The 24,931-nt window shown below is 41.4% G+C and overlaps 1 protein-coding gene across 11 annotated transcripts in view; it reads left to right on the top strand.

The window, feature by feature from the left end:
* Positions 1–24,480, top strand: part of LOC133485896 (cGMP-dependent protein kinase 2) — a 79,445-nt gene extending 54,965 nt beyond the window's left edge. For 4 of the 11 annotated variants that reach the window (XM_061790281.1, XM_061790280.1, XM_061790282.1 and 1 more), the window contains 9 exons: positions 58–205; positions 2,558–2,694; positions 3,209–3,298; positions 6,291–6,432; positions 6,517–6,680; positions 11,238–11,360; positions 22,907–22,969; positions 23,187–23,253; positions 23,416–24,480. In XM_061790281.1, coding sequence (XP_061646265.1) covers positions 58–205; positions 2,558–2,694; positions 3,209–3,298; positions 6,291–6,432; positions 6,517–6,680; positions 11,238–11,360; positions 22,907–22,969; positions 23,187–23,253; positions 23,416–23,511 — 1,030 coding nt within the window. In that variant the 3' untranslated portion in view covers positions 23,512–24,480. Of the gene's footprint in view, positions 1–57; positions 206–2,557; positions 2,695–3,208; positions 3,299–6,290; positions 6,433–6,516; positions 6,681–11,237; positions 11,378–20,113; positions 20,315–22,906; positions 22,970–23,186; positions 23,258–23,415 lie in introns of those variants that run through there. The other 7 variants (XR_009790849.1, XR_009790847.1, XR_009790848.1 and 4 more) reach the window with 7 other exon arrangements.
* The last annotated feature ends 451 nt before the right edge of the window (positions 24,481–24,931 follow it).

Raw genomic sequence — 24,931 nt, 5'->3', positions numbered from 1 at the left:
ATAAAGCAATACATACAGGAAAATATTTAAATATAACCTGTCGTGTTCCTGTTTCAGGCCACATTCACCACAGATTGATTCTGCAGAAGCCCAAGAGCTGAGAAGGTTAAAGGAAAGGATTGTCCTACTACCACATAATCAGCCTTTACAGCAGTTGGAGGTGATAGCAACATTGGGCATGGGAGGATTTGGACGAGTGGAGCTGGTAAACTACATTTTATTGAAATTCCACATCGGTGTATTATTTATTTGCAATGTCTCATCAGGTTGAAGAGTTTTCTAATGCATCATATCACCATTACTTTCTGATGGGGGTCTGTGAAAGACGTGATGTTAACATGTTCTCTGAAAGTCAGGCTCTGTTTTCTATCCTTCCATCCATCCGTGTTCTGTACCACCTCTCCTCACTAGGGTCGCGGGAGTGCTGGAGCCTATTCAAGCTATCTTCGGGCGAGAGGCGGGGTACACCCTGAACTGGTCGCCAGCCAATGACAGGGCACATAGAAACAAACAACCATTCGCGCTCACATTCACACCTATGGGCAATTTAAAGTGTTTGGTGGTCGTTATTGTTATCCAAGCAATAGTAAGATATCACCAAGTATCTCGACCAATGTTCTACCTTCTTGACGCTGTTGACCTGGATCATGTGACAAGACCAGTTTGTTGATGAAAGCAGCAACACCTCCTACATTACTACCATCTGTTGCTCGGTTATATAGTGCTATTCTTGTCAGGGTCCTTTTGGGATTGTTGTTTGGACATTGTTCTGTGTTTGTACTTACAGCTATCTTGGCCTCCTGAGTTTTTGTTTTCCCTCTTGGTGAAAATAAACTAAATTTGGGTACCCCATGCTTTGATGCTACAGCTCCCACACTGTATAAACATATGTATGTCCCATACAGTTGATTGTCTTCAGGAGTGTATGCTGTTTGTAGATGCCTTTGCCGGACAGATTGTTAGGTTGACATATCAATACAATATAAAACATGCTATTCATTCATGGCCATATTCTCCCGTTCCCATAAAAGTCTTTTTTTGTCTGTTTGTTTTTACAAACCTGGACACTTTTCATCTCCTCGTATTCTCCAATCTGGATTTCTGAGATAGCCACAATGCTTAAATTGTGAATGAAAAGCTGAGGCTGTGTGGAATTCCTGGAATGTGTACTTTTACTCATACTTGTGAATGTCATAGAAATCCGTAAAAAAGATAAAGAACACTTTAAAAGGACTTATGTAGCGGATGCAGTGTGTGGTCGACTGGTTGGGACATGCAGCCCACTCCAGCTACACTTTGAAGGATAGCATGTTATTTTATTATTATGTATGAATAAACCCAATAAAGTAATGTAATTTTTAAAAAATACTGTGCTAATGACACAATGCATGTTTGGAGGTCTGTCAGTTAAAACGGGATGTACCTATTGTGCTCGAGATCAGCGGACATCCAAACTTCTTTTTGCACCACGGACCGGCTTTGGTTTAGCTTAAAGTGTATATTCGGAGAGTTGGGTGAGGCTTTTCTCCTTTCAGTGGTGTTTGTACTACAGTAAGATGAAAGGCGTTTTTCAAATGTGTTAATATACTCAAAAAACCCCCTTTTTTTTTTTTTTTTTTTTTAATATCTAGCCAGTCCTATTCGGCTGCTACGTCAATCAAAGTCGAGGATCTGTATCCCTTTTATGCCAGAACAGCTTGACTGTGCAACAGTGGAATTTTTTATTCTGTATGAACAAGAAAAGACAGGACACTAGCAGTAAGAAAAGCAAACAAAATAAAGCATTATATGCATGCTCATACGCATCTGTACTCATCCGATTTTGTTCTGTCCCGCCTTGTCTCTCGCTCTCAACGTGACACATACTACAATCTCAAGTTGGGTTTGAGTTTTTTCGAGACAGTGGTGCTACACCCTGTGAGGGAAGAACAGGACAATGTAGGATAGGACAGGGATAGGAGAGGAAAGGAGCATAAAAAGGGTAGTGGACCCGGCTGTGCAACTGGAGTGTGGTTGGAGTGGCTACATACATTCTAAACATCTGTCGGAATGGAGTGCAAGTGATGGGACATTCCAAGAAGTTTGCAAGGTCATTATTTTTTTATAGCCATTAGAGAGTAGCCCCACACCCTCTGTGGACACATGCAAGGGAATTGACAGAATCTCGCATGCACAATAAACGTCAGAGGTGTCCTTGAATTGCCGTGCTAGCACAATGGCGACGGAGGACCCCACCCCACTAGCCAAGAGGGGAGGGCACGCCCAGGGGCTCCCCTGAGAATGGCCTGGCCAACAGGACACCACCAATAAAGCACTTTGGTCAGTGCATAGATTCACTGGCCAGAGTCTCATCATTTCTGTACTTTGGAGCATTGTTCTTATGTAAAGGCATGTTAATTCAAAAACAAATTGTGCGAAGCAGTACACAGTAGCTGGATGGATGACATATTAAAAAGATTAACAGGAGAGTAGCAGGTTCTTTTGTGTCCGTTTTCCTGTATGGGACCGCCTGTTGTTGAGTTCATAGTTTTCTTTGACCCCGATTACTGTGTCTCAGGTGAAGCTAAAGGATGAGGACACTACATTTGCTCTGAAATGCATTAAGAAGAAGCATGTCGTGGACACCAGACAGCAGGAACACATTTACTCAGAAAAGAACATCCTTCAGCAAACCAACTCGGCATTTATCATCAGGTGAGCACCTTTCACAATTGTATTATTTTAATAAACCGCAATTTTGAGAAAGGGACGGAATATGTACCTATATGTTTACATACTATTCAAGTTCACTTGGGCACTGATCTACCACTGAAAAAGAGAATACGCCCAGTAGAAAAAAAGCAGAGGAGAATATGTGAGCTGCTCTATAGGCTGGCTTCTCTATTGAGTTGCTAAGGAGTGTGCTGCAGAATGCTGCTCTTTGGGATCCCAGTGCTGTGCGGAAATTTATCTTGACTATGACTTTATAGAACAAAAGCCTTGTGTAAGCAGTCTTTCAGATAGATAAGTTCAGCCAAAATGTGAAGTCTACCTTTCAACTTTCCCACACTCCTCTCACTCAGTTTTGTTTTGTTCAGCATCTAGGTAGGCTTAATGTTTTAGTTAATTTATCACATTTGTAATCACTAGAATAGAAATTGGTGTAAATTAATAGAAGCCTATTATTGTTTCCAAATGGAGATATCAACTTTCTTTTGATTCATTTTAGGCTATTCCGAACATTTCGCGACAATAAATATGTCTACATGCTGTTGGAGGTGTGTCTTGGAGGAGAGTTGTGGACTGTGCTGCGTGACATGTGAGTCTGAGTGCTATTCCTTTTTCAGTCTGAGACACTTATGGAAAGACATTTTCATACCTCTACTCCAAACCAATGGTGCTTAGAATCCCTGTGTGTGAAAATTATTGTGCTGCCTGTCAAGCTCATTCCAAAGCAACAGGTGGTGCTTGAAAATGAAATGGTATTGCCAATTTCATCAATCAGAAGCTTCAACTGTTACCAATTGCAGATATAAAAGGCTTGAGACAGGTTGATGTGAAGAGTCTGTTGCCCTTGATCCTGCACGAGATGACTTCTATCACTCAAGAGAAAAACAGGGTACCTTTAACATGTCTTGAAAGAAGAAGGATATGAGTCTTTTTTATATACAGTAATTTGATCAATAACGGTAAAGACACAGCCCACTGAATTTCCTTTTGAAAATCAATTAATTTAACTTATGTGAGTATTTGAATTATTGTCAGTTGTTATTCATCAATAAGTCAATCGTTTCTCAAAAAGAAGAAAAACTACCGTTAGGTGTCCGAAATGTTTAAAAAGTTTAATGTTTTGCAAGATGTTTTCTGAAGACAATAATTACATTTTTGGATATATATATATTATTTTCCTCCTATTGCTTAATATGCATTTTACATGATGATGCAGCCATTTTATAGTCACACAATAGCAGACAGCAAAATATATATATTTTTTTCTGAGATATTAATGAATATGTATGAATTTGTGAAAGTATCGGAACTGTTGCATGTCTTTACCGTTATTACAATTGTATAAAGACAAGAGTGTGATGAGTTTATGAGTAGTTAGGATGATTTATGCACTTGCATCCGCACTATTTGAACAGCAATACATGTAAATTGTGTAACTCACACAATTTTTATGAAGCTGTTCATGTCTTTACAGTTATGCACTTTTTGTTTTGAACGCTATACAAGAAGTGTATTTAAGAGGGCCGCCACCATTGGCTCTGTCAATAAGGATTGCCTTTACTACGAATGTCAAAAATTTGAAATCATCCATAATTTTTTGAAAACAGGACTTGAAGTGTGGCCGCGTCAGCATGGGAGACATTTACCCATATGAAACCAAGATGACATAAAAAAATGCAAAATAAGATTTTTTTTGTGTGTGTCTTTACCAAATTATATGAAAATGACCCAAATTAAGTTAAGTTAATCATAGGGCGCAGACACAGAGACAAACAACATTTAACTTTGGGCAATTTAAAGTCATCCATGTACTGTATGTGTGTGTTTACATGATCCTGAAAAAAAATTGCACCTGCTTTATTTCAGTCACTATTGTTGAAATGATCCTGCTGCTCAACAAATGAATGAGTTAATTTTGGACATTGTGACCAAGGTTGCTGGTGTGAATGTGAAGTTCAACCTCACTTCCCATTCCCATTCAATGGTGTGAAACGTTTTTCTGTCCTCCGAGTGCCAAGTTCCGAACTGCCAGTGACTGCACAATAGCAGTGAGCTGTGTCAGCACTGTTTTCCATCTCACCCTCACAACCTCCAAAACGTCCATCACCTGCTTATCAATTCTCTCCCCCCACCCACCCTCTTTAACCTCACAGATGGCTCTTTTCATGTTTTCATGGCCTTTGTGTTCGGGTGGGTTTTTTTCATGTGGGATTAGAAAGTGCTTGCATGTGCCCTAGCTGCCACTCATGAGGTTGGTAACTGTATATTCCTTTTAGGAAAATGGAAAAAAAAAAGTTTCAATTACAACAGAAGAGGCTGTTTTTGTGCTGGGAATACACCAGCCAGCCCCTAACAGCATTTTCACTACCGTCAGTACCCTCTTGAAATACTGATGATGACAACTTCTCCCATTAAGTTCATTCTCGGGGAAAACGAAGTTTGCTGCTACCTTACTTGTTACGAACCAGATGTCTGCAAATGCTGTTCGTCAGAGGTGATGGCCATTTTGCGGGGTCAGTTGAGAGAGGCTCATCCTCAGTCGCGTTTTAGCAACAGGCATCTCTATTGGACAGCACATAAAAACATAACTCACTACAAAGCAATTTATCTCAGAAAATCTGTCATACTTTTCTAACGTCTAAAATATGAAAAACAACCATGGTGCGAGGTTTTTTCTGAGTGGAACCTGACCACTATATGATTTCAGCCATCATACTGCAGCTCAGTTTCAGCTCAGTTTGAGGGAACTGGCAATCTTTAAAGGTATAAGTTAGTGTTGTGTTTACAATTTTGACTTCAGTTCTCCTGGAAAGCTGAGTGAATGGTCAGTGTCTGGCTATTCTCCAGCTCACTGTGCTCCACCCTTTGTACAACCCTGTTTTTCATCCCGCCCAACCCACAGACATTACAAACCAATCAGAAGAGGTGCAGGGTGGGTATTGGTAAACAACTTCTGAGCAATTCACATCTTAACAGTCCATCATCTAACACCAAAGGGGTTGAGAAATGAAACAATGTTCAAGTGGATGACAAGGAGTTTAAAAAAAAATACAGTGATGTCTGAATAGTAATTGAACCAAAGAGGTTGAGCAGTTTGAGCTGGTGACACACATTTGTGAAACACAAGAAAGGGATAGTGTGATTGTTAAAAAGATTGAAATAGACCTATTATTTATTTATTATTATATAAGGTTCGAAACAGTCTCAGTCATTAGCAGGAAATTACTTTATTAAAGTATTGGGCTGCTCTTGTTTATTTTGTTAAGATGAAATTTTTATTTGCACAGAATATTTTGAGGAAAAGGAGAACGTATAATTGCAATCCGTCACCCTTGTTGTTGACAAGAAAAACTTGGGTTCTATCACCTTGGTCATAAACCATACTACTAGAAATACAGTAGTAAGACAGATAGACAGGTCCAGATAATGTATCACAGGAACTGTCATCAAGCATGAGATCGAAGACACTGTAGCGCCATACTGAAGGCAAAGACCCAAGTCGCAGGGGTTAAGAACCAAGTGAAAAAAAGTTTGTATTTCGGAATATTTGATTCCTCTGAACATACATTTTTTTCTCGTAGGAATTATTTTGATGAACCGACAGCCAGATTTTGCATAGGTTGTGTCTTAGAGGCTTTTGATTATCTTCACACCATGGGTATCATATATAGAGACCTCAAACCTGAAAACCTTCTCCTTGATGCAAAAGGTTATGTCAAAATGGTAAGTTATTAGTTTAAAATATAATGTAAATGATCTTTGATTTATTTTCACTATTGACACGTTTTCTATTTTCTGTATTCACAGGCAGACTTTGGGTTTGCAAAAAAGATTGGTCTTGGAAAGAAGACCTGGACATTCTGTGGGACCCCGGAGTATGTGGCCCCAGAGGTCATCATGAACAAAGGCCATGACTTTGGAGCTGACTGCTGGTCTTTAGGAATCCTCATATTTGAACTTCTAACGGGCAAGTAAGCCAGTAGATGATCTTGTGATCTGCCTTTTGCAAATATGTATTCTTATGTAATCGGTGGAGTGGCTCAGGTGGTAGAGTGGTTGTCTCTCAACCTGAAAGGACCTGTAGCGTCAAGATGCCCTATAGTTCACTAAAAGGTTTTCTTTCTGTACTGTAATTTTGGTCAAGAAAATGAAACTGGCAGTCGTTTCCAGTAACATCATTACGTTTTGGAGAGATTGGTAAATAACTAATTGACCTGGGAACACCCCTTTTACATCGCCAAAATCGTTACGCCGCCATGTCTTGGTGTGATGTCATCGACAGAACTGGAGACCATTTCGCTGCAAAGCTTTTTGTAGTCAAAGGAATGTACTATACTATAAAGTGGTAGTATTTACTCATATTTTATACTGTATGACGTCGCTGTCAGGAATAATCCTCGCACTTCCAAAATGAAAACTTAATCTTGCTTGAGTTTCCAAACACCGTTTTGTTCAAGTTGGTATTATACCTTATATTGCTATCATCTAAAGTTACATACTCACAACAACATAACAGCACCCCAAAAGTATTTTCGGCACTAGGAGATGAACCACACTAATTTAATATGCTAAAAAAAAATGCTATTTTATTACGCTGTCATTGATTAATGTACGAACACGATGCTAGCCAGCCATGCCCATCAACACACAGTGTACAAAAAGCCTTTAACTTCACAAAACACCTGTGTCACATCTTCCCTAACTCTTATTCAAAGGTCTGTGACTCATGAGCAATGCAATCAGTGCAACAATGAGCTGACTAAACCCGTGTATTAGGCAGAAATTAATCAGCACGCACTTAACTGATATGGCTAATAGGGCTTCCTTCTGCAACGAAGCATTACGGCGATCGATTTTAACAAAACAAACCTACTCCAATGTATCACCACTCACTATCTTTACTCATTACTGTCAAAAAACACATCCAGACTTTCATAGGTGACAGTTACCACACAGCTTCGGCAGAACGAGGAACTTTCAACATTTGTCAAACATTTTGAGCATTCAAGAGCGTTAATAGTTCTCAAGTTATTTCCTTACGACGTGGGGAGGGACCAATATTATTGATTTGTGAAGCAACCAACAAGATGTACTTGTATAAGGAAATGGGCTTGTCTTCTGTCGATGACCTCAGCACGCTGATATGTCAGTCACGCAGCTTTCGACCTAAATGTGGACAGACCAAAATCTGGCTGAGAATCAAATATGGCATCTCAGTCTATTTTGTGAGGATTTATTTCTGCAGACATTGTTTTTAAGTCCAGAACTATGGAATAAGTGCTAATGTTTGCAGGTTGTTGATGGTTGTGGGTTTGATCTCCAGCCCTGTCAAAGTATCCTTGAGGAAGATACTGAACCCCCAGTTGTTGCTGGTGCTGAGTGAGTGTGTGAATGACTTGTGACTTTTACAATGTGGTGGCTTTATTAGTTTTATCTATCAATTCCCAAGAATATTTCATGTGCTCGGAGGAGAAACAAGTCTATAGTCACCAGAGATAAGAAATTAAAGTTTGCCACACAAGTAAAAAAAAAAATTGTGAAATGTCTAGACTGTGTTCCAAGTTCGTATGCATGTATGGTTCCAGTTAAACAAACATTTGGTTTTCCAGGGATGTTTTTACATGCCGTTTCTCCTGTTTATTATGATCACTGATATAAATAATTTTTTTAATTAGTTAAAATTAATAATGAAAATCAGACATTGCTGTACAACTCCAATTCCAATGAAGAATACAATGATTTGGAAATCATGTTCAACCTATATTTAATTGAATACACTACAAAGACAAGATATTTAATGTTCAAACTGATAAACTTTATTGTTTTTAGAAAATAATCATAAACTTTTTTACATTTAAATTTTATGGCTGCGACACAGAGAAAGTTGAGGAATGCTCATCAAACACCTGTTTGGAACATCCCACAGGTGAACAGGCTAATTGGGAACAGGTGGGTGCCATGATTGGGTACGAAAGGAGCTTCCCTGAATTGCTCAGTCATTCACAAGAAAAGATGGGGCGAGGTTCACCTCTTTGTGAACAAGTGTGTGAGAAAATAGTCGAACAGTTTAAGGACAATGTTTCTCAACGTACAATTGCAAGGAATTGAGGGATTTCATCATCTACGGCCCATAATATCATCAAGAGGTTCAGAGAATCTGGAGAAATCACTGCATGTAAGCGGCAAAGCCGAAAACCAACATTGAATGCCCGTGACCTTCGATTCTTCAGGCGGCACTGCATCAAAAACTGACATCAATGTGTAAAGGATATCACCACATGGGCTCAGGAATACAATGTCAGTAAATACAATTCGGCGCTACATCCGTAAGTGCAACTTGAAACTCTACTATGCAAAGCAAAAGCCATTCATCAACAACACCCAGAAACGCCACCGGCTTCTCTGGGCCAGAGCTCATCTAAGATGGACCTATAAAGAAAGTGTTCTGTGGTCCGACGAGTCCACTTTTTAAATTGTTTTGGGAAATTGTGGACGTCGTGTCCTCCGGGCCAAAGAGGAAAAGAAACATCCGGACTGTTATGGACGCAAAGTTCAAAAGCCAGCATCAGTGACAGTATGGGGCTGTGTTAGTGCCAATGGGATGGGTAACTTACACATCTGTGAAGGCACCATTAATGCTGAAAGGTACATACAGGTTTTGGAGAAACGTGCTGCCATCCAAGTCTTTTTCATGAACGCCCCTGCTTATGTCAGCAAGACAATGCCAAACCACATTCTGCCCGTGTTACAACAGCGCGGCTTCATAGTAAAAGAGTACGGGTACTAGACTGGCCTGCCTGCAGTCCAGACCTGTCTCCCATTGAAAATGTGTGGCGCATTATGAAGCGTAAAATACGACAGCTGAAGCTGTACATCAAGCAAGAATGGGAAAGAATTCTACCTACAAAGCTTCAACAATTACTATCATCAGTTCCCAAACGTTTTTTTAATGTTGTTAAAAGAAAATGTGATATAACACAGTGGTAAACATGACCCTGTCCCAGCTTTTTTGAAACGTGTTGCAGCCATAAAATTCTAATTCTTATTTGGTAAAAACAATCAAGTTTATCAGTTTGAACATTAAATATTTTGTCTTTGTAGTGTATTCAATTAAATATAGGTTGAACATGATTTGCAAATCATTGTATTCTGTTTTTATTTCTGTTTAACACAACATCCCAACTTCATTGGAATTGGGGTTGTATTTTGTTGTCCAACAGAATTTTAGGGTGGGGAGAAACTGTCTGGAGGAGCCCCTCTTCAACCGTCCTGGAGCAATTTGCGAATGAGGAGCATAAAAATACCTGTCGACTATTGTACAAGTCTCATTGAAAGTTACAGAAATACTTTTATTGCGGTGGATGCCCCAAATTTTGTGCAACAAAATATTCCGTTAAGGGTACCATCATTTTATTTTCCAGGCCAGTTGCTTTTATCATTTATTTTCTGTTTGAACACAAACTAAACCGATGCCTGATTTTCATTTACGAAATTTCTGTACATTATGTACAGTATGTACGTGTTTTATTTGTTCTTGCTTTTGTTTGTTTTAATTTATTTGTTATTATGTGCTTTTCTTCAATAATTTTATACGTATGTCTATGCTTGTTTATTTGTTTTGTTTTGTTTTGTTTTTTTGCTTGAGGCAGGGGCGTAGCCATGATTTCAGAAGTGTGTGGGGGGGGGGGGGGGTTAGGGTTATTGTTTAGGAGTAAGCCAACATTTATGATCATCCTTAGTTATTCAACTGCTCCTATCCATAGTGACCAAATATCTAAATAACCAAACTGTCAAACGTTGGTTGAGGAAAAACACAATGTCTGTAAAGCATAAGTAGCCAGATAATTAAATGTCCAATGGCAAAGCTGAACTTAAAATTTTGTAAAGTCTAGTCATTTTATTGCTCACAAAATGGATAGGAAGCAAAAAGGTTTTAAACATTTTTTGTTTATCCTTTCCGATTGCCTTAGTCCTCCATGAAAGCATGGTCTTTGTGTTCTTAGCTAAACAAGACATTTAGGGTTCTTACCCTGCATTTGCACATACAAGGTCAAATATTTTTTCTCCCCATTTTGTGCTGTTTGTATTTGGGAGAGTAATGGTAACGACTACAATAGCCTGATTGTGTTAACATTGTATGCTGGTTACAGTAATGTGAGTGAGATTGCATATTACTGCCTTATTGGCTATAGCTTGGAATAAACACCTAAAGGAGAAGTGCAAAGGTAAAACGACCAAACGTTTCCTCATGTGATATGTCCAGGATTGCACATCATCTCAACAAATAGAATTACAATCCATCTTGTTACCTCTCAGCATGATGGCTTTCTTTGACTAAAATGTATTAGTCTGTGTGCAGTTGTATTGCTTTAACATTTTTGAAAAAATGATGCTCTCTCAGGCTATAATGTGATGATAAAATATTAAATACTTACATTTTTGCATAAGAAACAGACAATGTTTTGAACAGTAATTGCCAAATAGAAAGAGGCATTTTTGAATGAACAGACAATATATTTTCTCTCCAGTCCCCCATTTGGTGGATCAGACCCGATAAAGATCTACACAATGGTCCTTTATGGCATTGAAAAGGTGGACTTCCCAAAGAGAATAAGCAAGCGTCCAGATGACCTCATCAGGAGACTCTGCAAGTATGGACCCGGATAGGGTAATAATACTCAGTGGCATTATTACAGTGAATAACTGTATAGTATGGGTCACCATCAACATTTTTGAAACTGAGAACTACTTACTGTGGTGCTGTAGTGCTCCCTATCTGTCCAAGTCTGTTTTACACCTCAAGGGCCACCATAGTTCCTGCATGTATCTGGCAATGCAGAAGTGAGCCAAAACAAGTCTATTGGCTGAATGTTATGTTTGTGACATCCCACATAACGGTCTATTTACATCAAAAAGGGTGTGCTGAGAGACCTTCGCAGGGGCAGGTTTTCAAAGTTAAAAGGGGGAACATGGAAGAAGAGATTGAAATATCTGAAAAACATATTTTACTATATAACTCTTTGCACTATGCACTTTGTACAGTATAGAGCTGAAAGGATGTGTGTGTGACTAGTATGTTTCTGCTCTGCCTGCTATTGACCTATTTCACGGCACTAGGAGATGAACCACAGACATCCACACAAAATACATTTTTTTTCTTTTCTTTTCAAAACACAAATGATCAAATCTTGAGGTTAGAAGGTGGTCCAACTCACTTTCTCGATCCACAGCATCGCATTGCTTTTCTGCTCTCAATAAATCTGTGATGATGATGATCTGTGTTTTTGTACAGTGTAAAGTGAGACAATCAACAATTAAGAATTGTCGGTAGTACAAAAATAAAATATCTCAACATTATATTCATAACACTCCTGATCTAAGCCAGAGGGATCAGAGACTGGGCGGGCAGCGCCACACTCGGAGTCTTCATTCTCCACTAATCAAAGCGGCTCCTTTCATTCCCTTTAAACGTGGCACAATTAACTGACATCTCAACGGAATCATCTCGATGCGTAAGTGGTACATTGTCACTGCTGTTGGCCGGTGTGGCAACAGACCATGTGAGTGACTACCCTTATTGAATACAAAATGAGCTGGTGATAACCGCTGGAGACTTAAATAAGTCCACGGACCTCAGTATCTGTCTGTCTGTGCCCCAATCAAATTCACCAAATTGGCAAGCACACACAGAGAGCCTTGCGTTTGCATGAAAATCAGATGCCGCTGTCTGCAAAAATAGAGCCCTAAATGTTATCAGTTTGAAGCTTTAAGCTTCACCCTTGTTTTGTTTCAGAATCTGTCCAATTCCTTCCTTTTAACTAGCTAACCGGAGGTTGATATTTCAAGCCCAACGTTACAGGTAACAGTGTAACGGCGTGAGGCCGTGTGGGTGTGTGCCCACGAGTGCATAATAATGACCTACGCCTTCTGTCTCTGATTGGTTGTTTTTCATTGGGAGCGGTGGTTTCTTAAAAATCAAAATAGAGATACACGATTCGGCCACAGAGGGCTGAATTTTTGAAAGAAAATTTTCGTCATGTATTTCAGGTCATACAACACATAAACCTCTCGTGTCCCCACAGTCAGCAAGCTGCTGGATCTCCAGTGCCTTCTTTGTCCACCACTCATTCGTTAGTTGCCTAACTTGTGATTTGCTTTGCCTTTGCTTTGGCATGGGCTTCTCTTTTAAAACTGCAATTTGTGTTATTTTGAACAAGCTATGAAATTTTGCTGCTTAATGTTGATGAGCTGCTGGATTTCGGTGTCATTCGCATGATACCAGTCTTGATGCATTTTGGTTATATAACCAAGGGTGGGTCTGCAGGAGTCAATGGTTGCAGACTATAGCAGGTCCCAGTGTTCTTCAATATCTTCTGGATATTTGGTTGGGTAAGGCAGTGCTAAGGATGGCCTGGAGCTGTTGTTGAACGGTGTGTCATCCATTCGTTCAATGTTGATGAATTGTTGGTCGCCTCTGCTTTCCTGCTTTTACACATGAGACCGATGCACACGATGGAGCGGATAAGACGGTGGTCTGTCCAGCAGTCATCTGCACTGATCATCACTCTGGTGTTATGCTACGTTCATACCGAACGCGAAAGTTCGCTTCCCCTGGCATCCCTCGCTTGAGTTTGATCGCGGGAGTAAAAAAAACACATTCAATGCGCATTTGCTTCATTCGTGCCACAAACATGGAATACGCGGCATACACAAGCAGCAATGGACGACGATCTGACCTGTATTGTGACTCTGTACTCGTTGAGGAAGTCCAAACGTCTTCAGAATGCCAAACGCCGTCATGCTTGGGTCCACAACAACATCCAGAGGTGCACGCAGCTTGGTGAATTTCACCGTCTTCTCCAGGAGCTGCTTCTGGATGACTGCACCTTCCAGTGCTACATGAGGCTAACCTGTGCCCAGTTTGACGACCTGTTGGCTCTAATTGGTCCCAGGATTTCCGTACAAACAACTTAACCGCAGGCGTTCCATCTCAGCTGCCTGTCCATTTGTCTCCGGTGAGTGTCAGTTTTGTGTAGATATTAATTGGGGTGTCACAATAAATGAATATTCACGATATCTACTGAGTCACACTCAGCAGGTTTATTACAACGCTAATAAATGTATCAAAAATGATGTTGAAATAACTACATCATGCTGCCGAATTGTAAATAGGAATGGAGTGGTGAAAGGAATGGCATGAATGGAGGTCGGCTCGATCAGATTATCTCCTCTATCTACATTCGTAGAGATCTATGTACTATGAACAACTTTAACATTATATGGGGTTACCGTAATTTATTGTGTTTATTATTTTGGAACGCAGCGATATACCCAAATCAATAAAACAGTGCAACCACTAGCAACACGTTTTATGTATTTGTTTGATGTACTGTATTCAATATATTTATGATGTACGGTCATGATGTAGGCAGCACGGTGGACGACTGGTTATCACATCTACCTCACAGTTCTGAGGACTGGGGTGCAAAACCCGGCCTCACCTGTGTGGAGTTTGCATGTTCTCCCTGAAGCTGCTTGGGTTTTCTCCGGGTCCTCCAGTTTCCTCCCACATCCCAAAAACATGCATGGTAGGTTAATTGAAGACTCTAAATGGCCCGTAGGTGTGAATGTGAGTGCGAATGGTTGTTTGTTTCGGCAATTGGCTGGCGACCAGTTCAGTGTGTACCCCGCCTCTCACCCGAAGATAGCTGGGATAGGCTCCAGTACGCCCGCAACCCTAGTGAGAATAAGCGGTATGGAAAATAAATGAATGGTCAATAACTGTAGTTATTTCAACATAATTTGGACCTTATAACAAGACAAATACACTTCTTTTTTCCCCTGATGCCTGATGGTCTGACATGAAACTAGATTCACTTGTTCCTGTTTTAGGTTAATTGGGATTAACAAAATTATTTATATTTTCTAACTGCCAAAATAATGAGGATATGAGCATACATTTCAGGATCACGGATGGGAGCTTGCTGTGACAATGCGAGAGATTGCGTGATTTCCGAAGACAAAAAACATGGCGGCGCCCTTTGCACAGTCTTGAGAAAAAACAAAAAAACAGCTACTTCAAGATAAAATTTCTCTTTTCACAAGTCTTTTTCATCGGCGGATGGTCACTTCGTTCTTTTCTTTTTTCCTTCGCCAGCTTTGCGAGCAGCGGTAACTTACAGAGAGCCACTTCCTAGCCACGCAGCAACGTCAAAACCAGCTCGTCTCGCCATGGAGGAGCCGAACCAACGCGTCGAACTGCCGCTGAAGAGGAAAAAAAGCTGATTCTTCCACCTCAACTGAGGATTTGCTTGATTCGACAGAGATACAGACGAGTGTCCTCTTTTCAAACGACAAAGAAATTGTCAATTGCACTTGATTTGCTTCTCCAGGAGATCACCGAACTCAGAAAGAGCTTGGAATTCACGCAACAACAAGTGAAAGAGCTAAGATTAGATAATACTGCGCTTCGATCAAAGATGATGTCAATGTCAGCAGAACTACAAACTGTTAGACTGGAATATAAACTCATGAAAGAAACTACGTTGGACATTCAATCAAGAAGCATGCGTGACAACCTCATTTTCTCAGGAATTCCAGACAATGCTCCGGAAGACCCCGAGGAGCAGATTAAAAAGTTTATGATGTCCGCGCTCCAGATACAACAAGATACAGTCGACGAGATTACTTTTCACCGTGTCCACCGATTGGTAGACCCTCGCCCAGGAAACCGACCACGTCCCATCATTGCAAAGTTTGAACACTTTCAGCAAAAAGTGTTTGTAAAATCCAAAGGGACCAGTTCCCCAAGGAGATTAATGAAGGCGTAGAGTTTTGTACCTGTTGATGAAGGAGTTCCACGACAAAGGCAAACTAGCGTGGTTAGTTGTCGACATGCTGTATGTCGATCGGCCAACTGTTTCGTGATGCCAACGTCACACCCTGGCACTTCTTGATTAGTACTTATTGTGATCTCTTGTCGTTATGAATTGTCCAAAATGTATTGTATTTTGTTTCATTCTTTCCACTTTTGCTTAGACAAACAAAAAAACAGAATCATGCATGCCACCAGCATGAATCCTCACTCCTATCTCTCTGCTTTCCTGCTCTGCTTGCTTCCACACACACTAAATGTACAAGTCGCTCAAAACTCTTTTTGCGCACCACAGACCACCACCACACACCATATTATCCCATTGTCACTGTTTGTTTCCTGTGTTCGGTGTTTGCTCGTTACCCTTCTATGTACCCTAGCTTTGCAGTACTCAAATATAGCATCTCTATCCCCCTTTCTAAATAACATTCGTCAACATCTCCCGAAAACTGTCAAAAAAACAAAGAATGCATCGCACCAAATCTATTTAAAATTATGAAACACACCCATTATATGTCACACTTAACATTCGTGTCTTGGAATGTCAATGGCATTCGATCACAGGCAACGAGAATTAAGATTATGGATTATACCACTAAATTTAAAACAGACCTCCTTCTATTACAAGAAACACACCTTACTAAGTCAGAAGGAAAATGCCTCATTGACTCTAATTTCACTCATGTTATCTTGGCCTTTTATAACTGTAGACAAAGAGGAGTCTCAATACTTGTCCATAAAAGACTACTTTTTACAATAAATAGTACAGTAGCAGATCCGGAAGGCTGAGCTATAATTATACAGGCTACAATATTTAACAAGCTTTACACAATCGTCAATGCATGCGCTCCAAATAAAGATGATGCTCTTTTCACACTTGTTAAACTTGTGAGCCACCGCTACAATTATTATGGGAGGTGATTTTAACCTAAAGCTAAATCTCCTAATCGCTCAAATCTCAAAAATAGTAATCAGCCACAATGCTACAATATACTAGAGCAGTATATGGATGACTTTGTTCTCGTTGACATATGGAGGCTGAAAAACCGTACAAAAAGAGAATACACATTTTTCTCATCAACTTTTATTAAGGATCTAAACATCCCTCTATTAAATACACAAATTAAAGACAGCGTTGATGTTCCTTCACAGAATTACATAACGCATTCAAAAATATGCAACCGGGACGGGCGCCTGGCCCGGACGGAATCCCTGTTGAATTCATTAAACATTTTTGGCCAATACTAGCGCCTCTATTTTTCAGAACAGTCAATGAGATAAAGGATAAAGGTAGAATTAGCAGCCATATGAACACAGCTTCAATTAAGTTATTACTAAAACCAGGTAAAGACGCCACTCTCCCGGAGAATTACCGGCCCTTATCACTGATTAATGTAGATATCAAGATTATCTCGAAAGCCCTCGCAGCGAGACTTGAAAAGGTACTTCTGTCGATAATCCACTATGACCAGAGAGGCTTCATTAAAGGTAGAAGTTCCACAAATAATGTCAGACATCTGTTGAATTTAATAAGCATGTCACAGCGTAAAAATCTAAACGCAATTATCATTTTACTTGACACAGAGGAAGCTTTCAATAAAGTTAACTGGGCTTTCCTGTTTGCAGTATTTCGTAAATTTGGCTTTGGATATTCAATTATACATTGGATAGCAACATTATACAATTCGCCGAAAGCGACAGTCACCACAAATAGGATCACTTACAAAGTTTTACATTACAAAGAGGAACCAGACAAGGATGTCCACTCTCACCAATGCTATTTGCAATATTTATGGGACCTCTTGCTGCCACTATACGTCAGAATGCTAATATTAAAGGTATCTGCTCACTAGTGACAGAACACAAAATCAATCTATATGCTGATGATATTCTTCTTTACTTACAGGAACCCAAGTATTCTCTTCAGACACTCTTCAATCTCATTAAAAATGTTCACAAATATCAGACTACTCTATTAACTGGACAAAATCAACAATACTCCCAATAACAGCAAATTCACGGACTCTCAAATCCCAGAGTACCCTATTCCTATAGGAAACATTAAGTATTTAGGTATCAATATTTCGTCAAAACTCACAAAGCTAACCAATCTAAATTACACAGCACTTCTGGAAAAAAATCTCAGGTGACTTAAGACACTGGAACAACTTGCCTATATCATTACTGGGAAGAATAGCTACAATAAAAATGAAAACATTACCTCAAATAAATTATTTATTTTCAATGATTCCATTTAAACTTTCTTCAATACAATAAATTAAAAGCAGCAATAAATAAAAAAAGAATACCAACACTCCAGAGCACCCTCGAACTGCCGAGGTTTGTCAATCAAATAATGAAGCTTCTCCTGCAAAGTAAAAGAAATCTCTCAAGTTTATAAATTAATTTCATGTACTAAATCAATGCACTTACCAATCACCAAATGGGAAAAAATACCTCTTCATGTCTGCTGACCGTAGCTACTGGATACAGATTTGTAACAATATGTTTAGAATGACAAAAAACACAAATCTACAGTTTATACAATATAAAGTGCTCCATAGAACACACTTTACTCAGTACACTATGTATAAAATGGGCTTTTCTCCATCTAATATATGCGTGCAATGCACCAAAAATACCCCAGACACCTATTTTCATGCTATATGAGAATGCACACCAATTCAATGTCTTCGGTGAAACAAAAACTCTCGTATATTTTAAACTACAGGATTCCACTTTCCCCAAGATTGTGCATACTTGGCGACTGAGGCATAATTGACCTCCCTAATAAATATTCACAATCATTACTTGTCGCGTTAGCTACCGCGTAGAAAACAATCCTATTAAACTGGAAAAACAAGCTATTAACATCAATCAGTGACTAAATCTCATCGTAGAATATATTGCGTTGGAAAAAATATCAGCTGTGGGGTCTGCTGTGGGGTTCTTTTCCCTGCCTGGTTTGGGGGGTCCACCTACCACACTCAGGGGCGGGTAGTGGGTGGTGGTGGGAGTGTGTTGGTGGCGGTGGGGGGCGGCCGGGGGGGGGCGGGGGGGGGGGGGGTGCGACGCTGGCACTGTGGGTCTGGGTGGGATGGCCCTCTCGTCGGTGGTTGTCCGTCGTCGGTGATTGTCCGGCCTAAAGGACCCGACCTGCAGGAGCCATGCCACTTAATCACTCACTTAGCACACACTCACACCATTCACTGTATATATTTTTCTCAATAAGCACATCTGGGCACGTACACATATCAAATGGTTCCTGGGAGCCTGGTATGGGATCGGGAGGGTGTGGGTGTCGGATCGGGTTTCCCGGTCCATGTGCCCTGCCCTTCCGCCCTGCCTGCCCCCCTGGATTTTAAATGCATCACACACACTCCCCATCTTTTAATGCACCACATACTCTGGGGGGTGGTGGGTCGTGGGGGGGGGGGGGGTTGTTGGCTGTTCAGCAGTAGTGCCTGGCAGCCCTGCCCCCACCCCTTCAGGTCACTGACCTCTCCAGATTTTAATGCACCACACTACTGGGGGGGGGGGGGGGGGGCACTGATACACAGGGTAGGGCCAATGACTGCCAGTTGGGGACCTGCCTGGCAGTCATATTAACAGGGGGGGAGATGGGTCTCACTTACTTGCATGGCGGTGCTCCTGAGGCCGGGCCCCCCCGGGCTGGATGACTGCTTGGTGTTGGGGCTGACCTCTCATGGCCCGCGGCTGCTCCTTGGGTACCTCCTTATCATTCCCTTGTCGGGTGCCCCTATCCGACCTCCTTTCCAACAAACACTTTCCCGCCGTCGGGCTTGACGGGGACTGGCTGCATTGCAGGAATTGTGGTGGGGGCGTCTTGCTCTCTTGAGGGTGGAGAGGGGGGGACGTGTGCGGCGGTGGATGGGGTGGGGGGTTATTTGGTTAGGGGGGTGACATTGGGTCCCTGCGGCTGCCACTGGGTGGCCAGTTGTCGGGGCGCCTCGTTGGGGCCGGCGGACCGCCCTGAGTCCCTCGGTGTGAGACGTGTCCCGTCTGCCGGGCTGCTCTCGGGTGGACCCCTGGGCCTGATCCCACCCCTCGATTGATTGGGTGGAGTCCTCAGCCGCCGCGGTGCGGCCACAGCAATGACAGTACACTTCTGTCAGTCTTTGTGCATGTAAAACGGTATCAATTCACTTGCATGTATCCGCAGACACACACCCCTAGGACTCTTTCACTGGGTGTGCGGTCACGCACTTACTGCGACAAATAAGTCATGAATTTGCAAATCGCTTGTTTATCCCCTCACTTATACTCTCGTCCTGTAGACCTTTATAATTCCCATAATTAATGCCACCACACTTCAGTTGTACAGTCGGGTTCACGAACCTTGTCCTGCATGCTTCTTCTCCTGTCCTTCCCTCACAGGGTGTAGCACTGCAGCCCATGCAACACTCATATTTAATGTTTCATTGTTGTAGATAATGTCATGATTTACTTCTCTCTTCCTGTTTACAATTAGTGCTTTGTCTTTTGTCTTTGTTTCTGTCTTCCTTCTAGAAACTTTGTTCTGTTCGACTGATCAAGTCTGATTCTCAATCAACCTCAATTATAATACCACAGTGGAAGCTTAAAAACTCCACTGTGACACAGTAAAACTGTTTCGGCATAAAAGGGATACAGATTTTCCATTCTGCTTGACCTAAGAGCCGAACAGGACAAAAAAAAAAAAGAAAAAACAAGAGAGAGAATACATTTCAGGTAAATATATATAAAAGACAATACAGTCATGGTCCCGTGAGGTGCCAGTGTTTTTGGGCAATGACTTTATATTATTATTATTATTATTATGTAGATTGCTAGAGCATCTTCAATACATCCATCCATCCATCCATTTTATGAGCCGCTTCTCCTCACTAGGGTCGCGGGCGTGCTGGAGCCCATCCCAGCTGTCATCGGGCAGGAGGCGGGGTACACCCTGAACTGGTTGCCAGCCAATCGCAGGGCACATACCAACAAACAACCATTCGCACTCACAGTCATGCCTACGGGCAATTTAGAGTCTCCAATTCATGCATGTTTTTGGGATGTGGGAGGAAACCGGAGTGCCCAGAGAAAACCCACGCAGGCACGGGGAGAACATGCAAACTCCACACAGGCGGGGCCGGGGATTGAACCCGGGTCCTCAGAACTGTGAGGCTGATGCGCTAACCAGTCGTCCACCGTGCCGCCATCTTCAATACATCTCTGGCAAAATTAACGTTATATATGCTGCAGATACTTTGCCACAGGGGACTCATTCAGCAACATCGCAAACAGTTTCCGTGTTGGGGTCTCCACCGTCTCCATGATATTCCTTGATGTGGCAACAGCAATTTGGGACTGCTTCGTAGATGAGTTCATGGCTGTGCTCACCACAGAGGAGTGGAGGAAAATTGCTGAGATGTTTGAGGAGCGGTGGGATTTTCCTCTGCTGTGGAGCACTGGATGGGAAACATGCTGTCGACAAAGCCCCTGCCAGCTCCAGATCCCAGTTCTACAATTTAAGAGCCACCCACACATACTTTTGAGCAAAATTCCTGCAATATTACTTAATTAGCACCAAAACTATTGTATCTATTTGTGTATACATGAACAAATTCATGCATATCATAATGAATGTGGTCTGCTTTTATACCTTTTTTATCCATGATCTATTCCATTATATTGATTGTATTATGTATATTGTGAGGCAATAATGCATCACGTTTGGAAAAGCTACAATGTAAAATTTATGGACTGCATTTGTCAGGTCATCAAACAAAACAGTTTCTACACAGGAGAAAAATAAAGAAATAAACCCGACACAGACATGACATCATGATATAAGCTAGTGCACATAAGGTTGTTTCCATTCGCCTTCCGGGTCGATCACTGTGTTGGTTGTCCGTGACGGTGCACCAATCCAGGTTCCAAAATTGTTTCTGTTTCTGACCGCAATAGTGGCAATCCCTCTGGGTGCGGCATCCCAGACAGGGGTATTTGAAGTAGACTATGTTTGGGGCACCTTTTCTAGCCCCTTCCCCTAGTGGGGTGAGCAGAGTGGATCCTAGATAGGATTGCTCAAACGTGGATGAAGCTGCCGAGAAGCTCCTTCTGCCTCTGTCCAAGAGCTTAGCGACTGATTCAGAGACCCACCGCCTGTGTGCCAGGTTGTGGCTAGGAGCTGCCAGACATCATGGTCCTGCTCCCGTCACCACTTCCTGATCGCCGCAGGGTTTTGAATCTGGGGTGTTAATGGCTTGATCGGTAGGACGCCTATGCGTGGGATCTTTTAATGTGGTGAGACTGGTACGCATGCATTCAGCCTCTACACATGTCCATGTCATTGAGAGGGCCAGGATCCAGTGGCATGGGGCCAAGACAACTGGGGACCCCATCCTTGTGCAGGTTTCATCCGCCTTCCCAGCCGTTGTGATGCTAATATCGCCGCCATCTTCCGCCTGGTCCACCATTAAGGTCTTCACTATTGAGCCATAGCTGTAGCTATTTGCCCATATTTGGGGTAGTGGTTGACGGGCTTCAGGACATTTCCACACACCAGTGGGCCTACATGCCATGTCTTTGGCAGTGAAGAGGCTGTGGCTACCAGCAAGAGGCTTACGTCCTTGGCTCCTCTTTTCACCCCCGCAAACAGAGGGCTAGCCAGTGGCAGCAGCTGAAACCAAAAGATAGCAACCGGAAGTGGCATACAACATGCTCTGTCTACAAGCGCTACTACTCCAACACTACTGCATCACACACCCTGTGTACAAGCACACTACATGCACACTATAACTTCTATCTTTCTATAACTTAAATGTATGATTTAATTCTCGTGCATCTCATGGAGACAGAGAAAACGAGAGGACTTGGCTCTGTTCGGCGGACCTAATGCGAACTTGGCACCCTCTTCTCACCATTGCCCCTCCCCTCTCTTAGCCACACGCTCACTATTTCAAACACCTTCATTAGTTTAATTTTAACCATTTTTTTCAGCTGGGTTACATTACATTTTATTGTTGAAAAGTCACAGACAGGCTTTCAGGCAGACTCTCACACACACACACACACTGACATGCCAAACAAAACAAATAAATATTGCCATAAAGGCATCAAGGCGAAAAAGAGGCAGGTGCTTCCGCACCCAACGCCCAGCCCACCCCTGGCGAGCACCATCAGTCTGAGAAGGAAACACACTGTACTGTAGACATCATGTGTGTATTAGTCTTTGGGGACATCTTGTGATCAGTTGTGTTTTATAAATAATAACAAACATTTTAGTGTAAATATGCCTGAAAATAAAGTCTATGCATCCTACTCTCTTACACTTAGGCAAAACCCAGTGGAGAGGGTGGGGAACAAAAAGAATGGGATCATTGACATCAAGAAGCACAAGTAGGTCCACTTAAAACATTTCTTCTGTCAGTTGCAATGATTTACCATTACCTCTTATTTTCTAGTTTGCATTTCTGGTAAGATTCCTGTAGAATGTATTCCCTTCACTGTGTTCATGTATTGAATAATGACGGGTGTGCAGCCAATGTTGAAACCTGTATAGAGTACAATATAAATTTTACTTTTCTCATTCGGATCATGTGACCTTTTCCTACAGATGGTTCCAGGGCTTCAATTGGGAGGGATTGAGGGGGCACAAGCTTCTATCTCCTCTGAAGAGAGAGGTGAGATCTTTTGTACACAGACACATCTCTACAGAGAAAATATATCAGAGTTAGGTTTCAGGACACTTTTTTTAACCAAACTTTTGAGCAGTACAGTAACCAGGATGAATTGTGACTTCAGGTCTGAGTGACCACATGTCAGCAAACCATTTGTTTCTACAGCTGAATGGCCCAATGGATCACAGTCACTTTGACATCTTTCCTCCTGACATGGAAATTTCCCCTGATGAGTCTTCTGGATGGGATAAAGACTTCTGATTTCTCACGTAAAATGTATATAGTAAATGGGCTTTCACTTGTATAGTGTTCCTTCCATCCATGTGCTCGATGGACTTCAACACCGTCTCCTCATTCACCTAATGATGAGGCCGCATCAGGAGCACTGGCGGTTTAATCACCTTGCTCAAGGATAATTCGACACGCTCAGGATCGAACCCGCAAGCTTCCAGTTGGTAGATGACCACACTACCCCCTGAGCCATGCAAGTCTCATACACTTACTGCTTTAAAGGTGTTTCACTTGCAAAATCAGGAATTCAAATGGGGTTTATTTGTAAATTAAGCCTGAACATGTCATCTCATGTTCATGTCATTATGGGTCAAGCAACAAACGCCAAAAACTTTCCTAACCACTGTAGAAACAGTATTATTGGTAATACAGGAGTGTCTTGAGAGACAAATTCCTCATGCCTCAAATCATCTTTCCCAATTAAGATAAATGGAAATGCCATTAATCTTTTCCAGCCATCCTCAAAAATAGTTGTTTTGTTTCCCACACTTTATAATATTTAATATACTATACAAAAACACACAGTAGTGACATAAACATAATGTAAAGTACTAAACAGTTTGTGCCACAATTTTTGTTTCAATTCAATGGACATCGTACTGCTCCTTTTGGTGTGGTCACAACTCCTCCGTAAGCCGGAGTAAAATTGTTCCTTATTGACAGAGGATAAAGAATATATGCCTGTGAGTATTATTATATTATCTGTCAACATGAGTTTCTCCACTGTTTGTGTTCAAATATCTGTTGCTTGAAGAGTTATAACACCAAGACACCAATGCTATGTAACGTATGGCGTTTTGCATTGTTTTGTTAGCATTAATCTAAACAGAGTTTCCTAAGCCAAAACGCTGATTGTTTCAAATACACAATGTGTAATTCTCTTTTGTTTTGTGCTTAGCTTTACAGTAAACTTGAGTGAGAATAAACAGCTTGAAGATTTTCTTTTGAACAATTGTTCACTATCAGAAAACAGACTAGTGACATTTTGATGAATGAAAAGACTGAGCAATTCATGTGCATTGTAACAATGGCGCAAATTATAAAATTTAATAACAGAAGCCTTTTATTTGTCAGTAACACATAAACTAGGATGAACTGGGTAAAATAAACACCACATAACCAGAAAACAATTAGTTCTGTTAATTTAGATTAAGTCTAGGTATTCTAAGGTACCGTATTTTCACGACCATAAGGCGCACTTAAAAGTCTTAAATTTCCACCAACATGGACGAAGCACCTTATAATGCAACGCGCCTTATGTGTGCACCGTGGTCCACAATCTGTAAATAGTGTTGTTTGACTTCGATGAGCACTCCGCTTGACTGACTGGGAGCATTTCCTGCCGACAGGCTGTTTATATAGAGGAAAGGCGGACGTGACTGAGGACACC

Source organism: Phyllopteryx taeniolatus, chromosome 11, assembly GCF_024500385.1.
Source record: "Phyllopteryx taeniolatus isolate TA_2022b chromosome 11, UOR_Ptae_1.2, whole genome shotgun sequence".
NCBI lineage: Eukaryota > Metazoa > Chordata > Actinopteri > Syngnathiformes > Syngnathidae > Phyllopteryx > Phyllopteryx taeniolatus.
The sequence above is the reverse complement of the archived record's forward strand: the minus strand, read 5'-3'. Positions and strand labels throughout refer to the sequence as shown.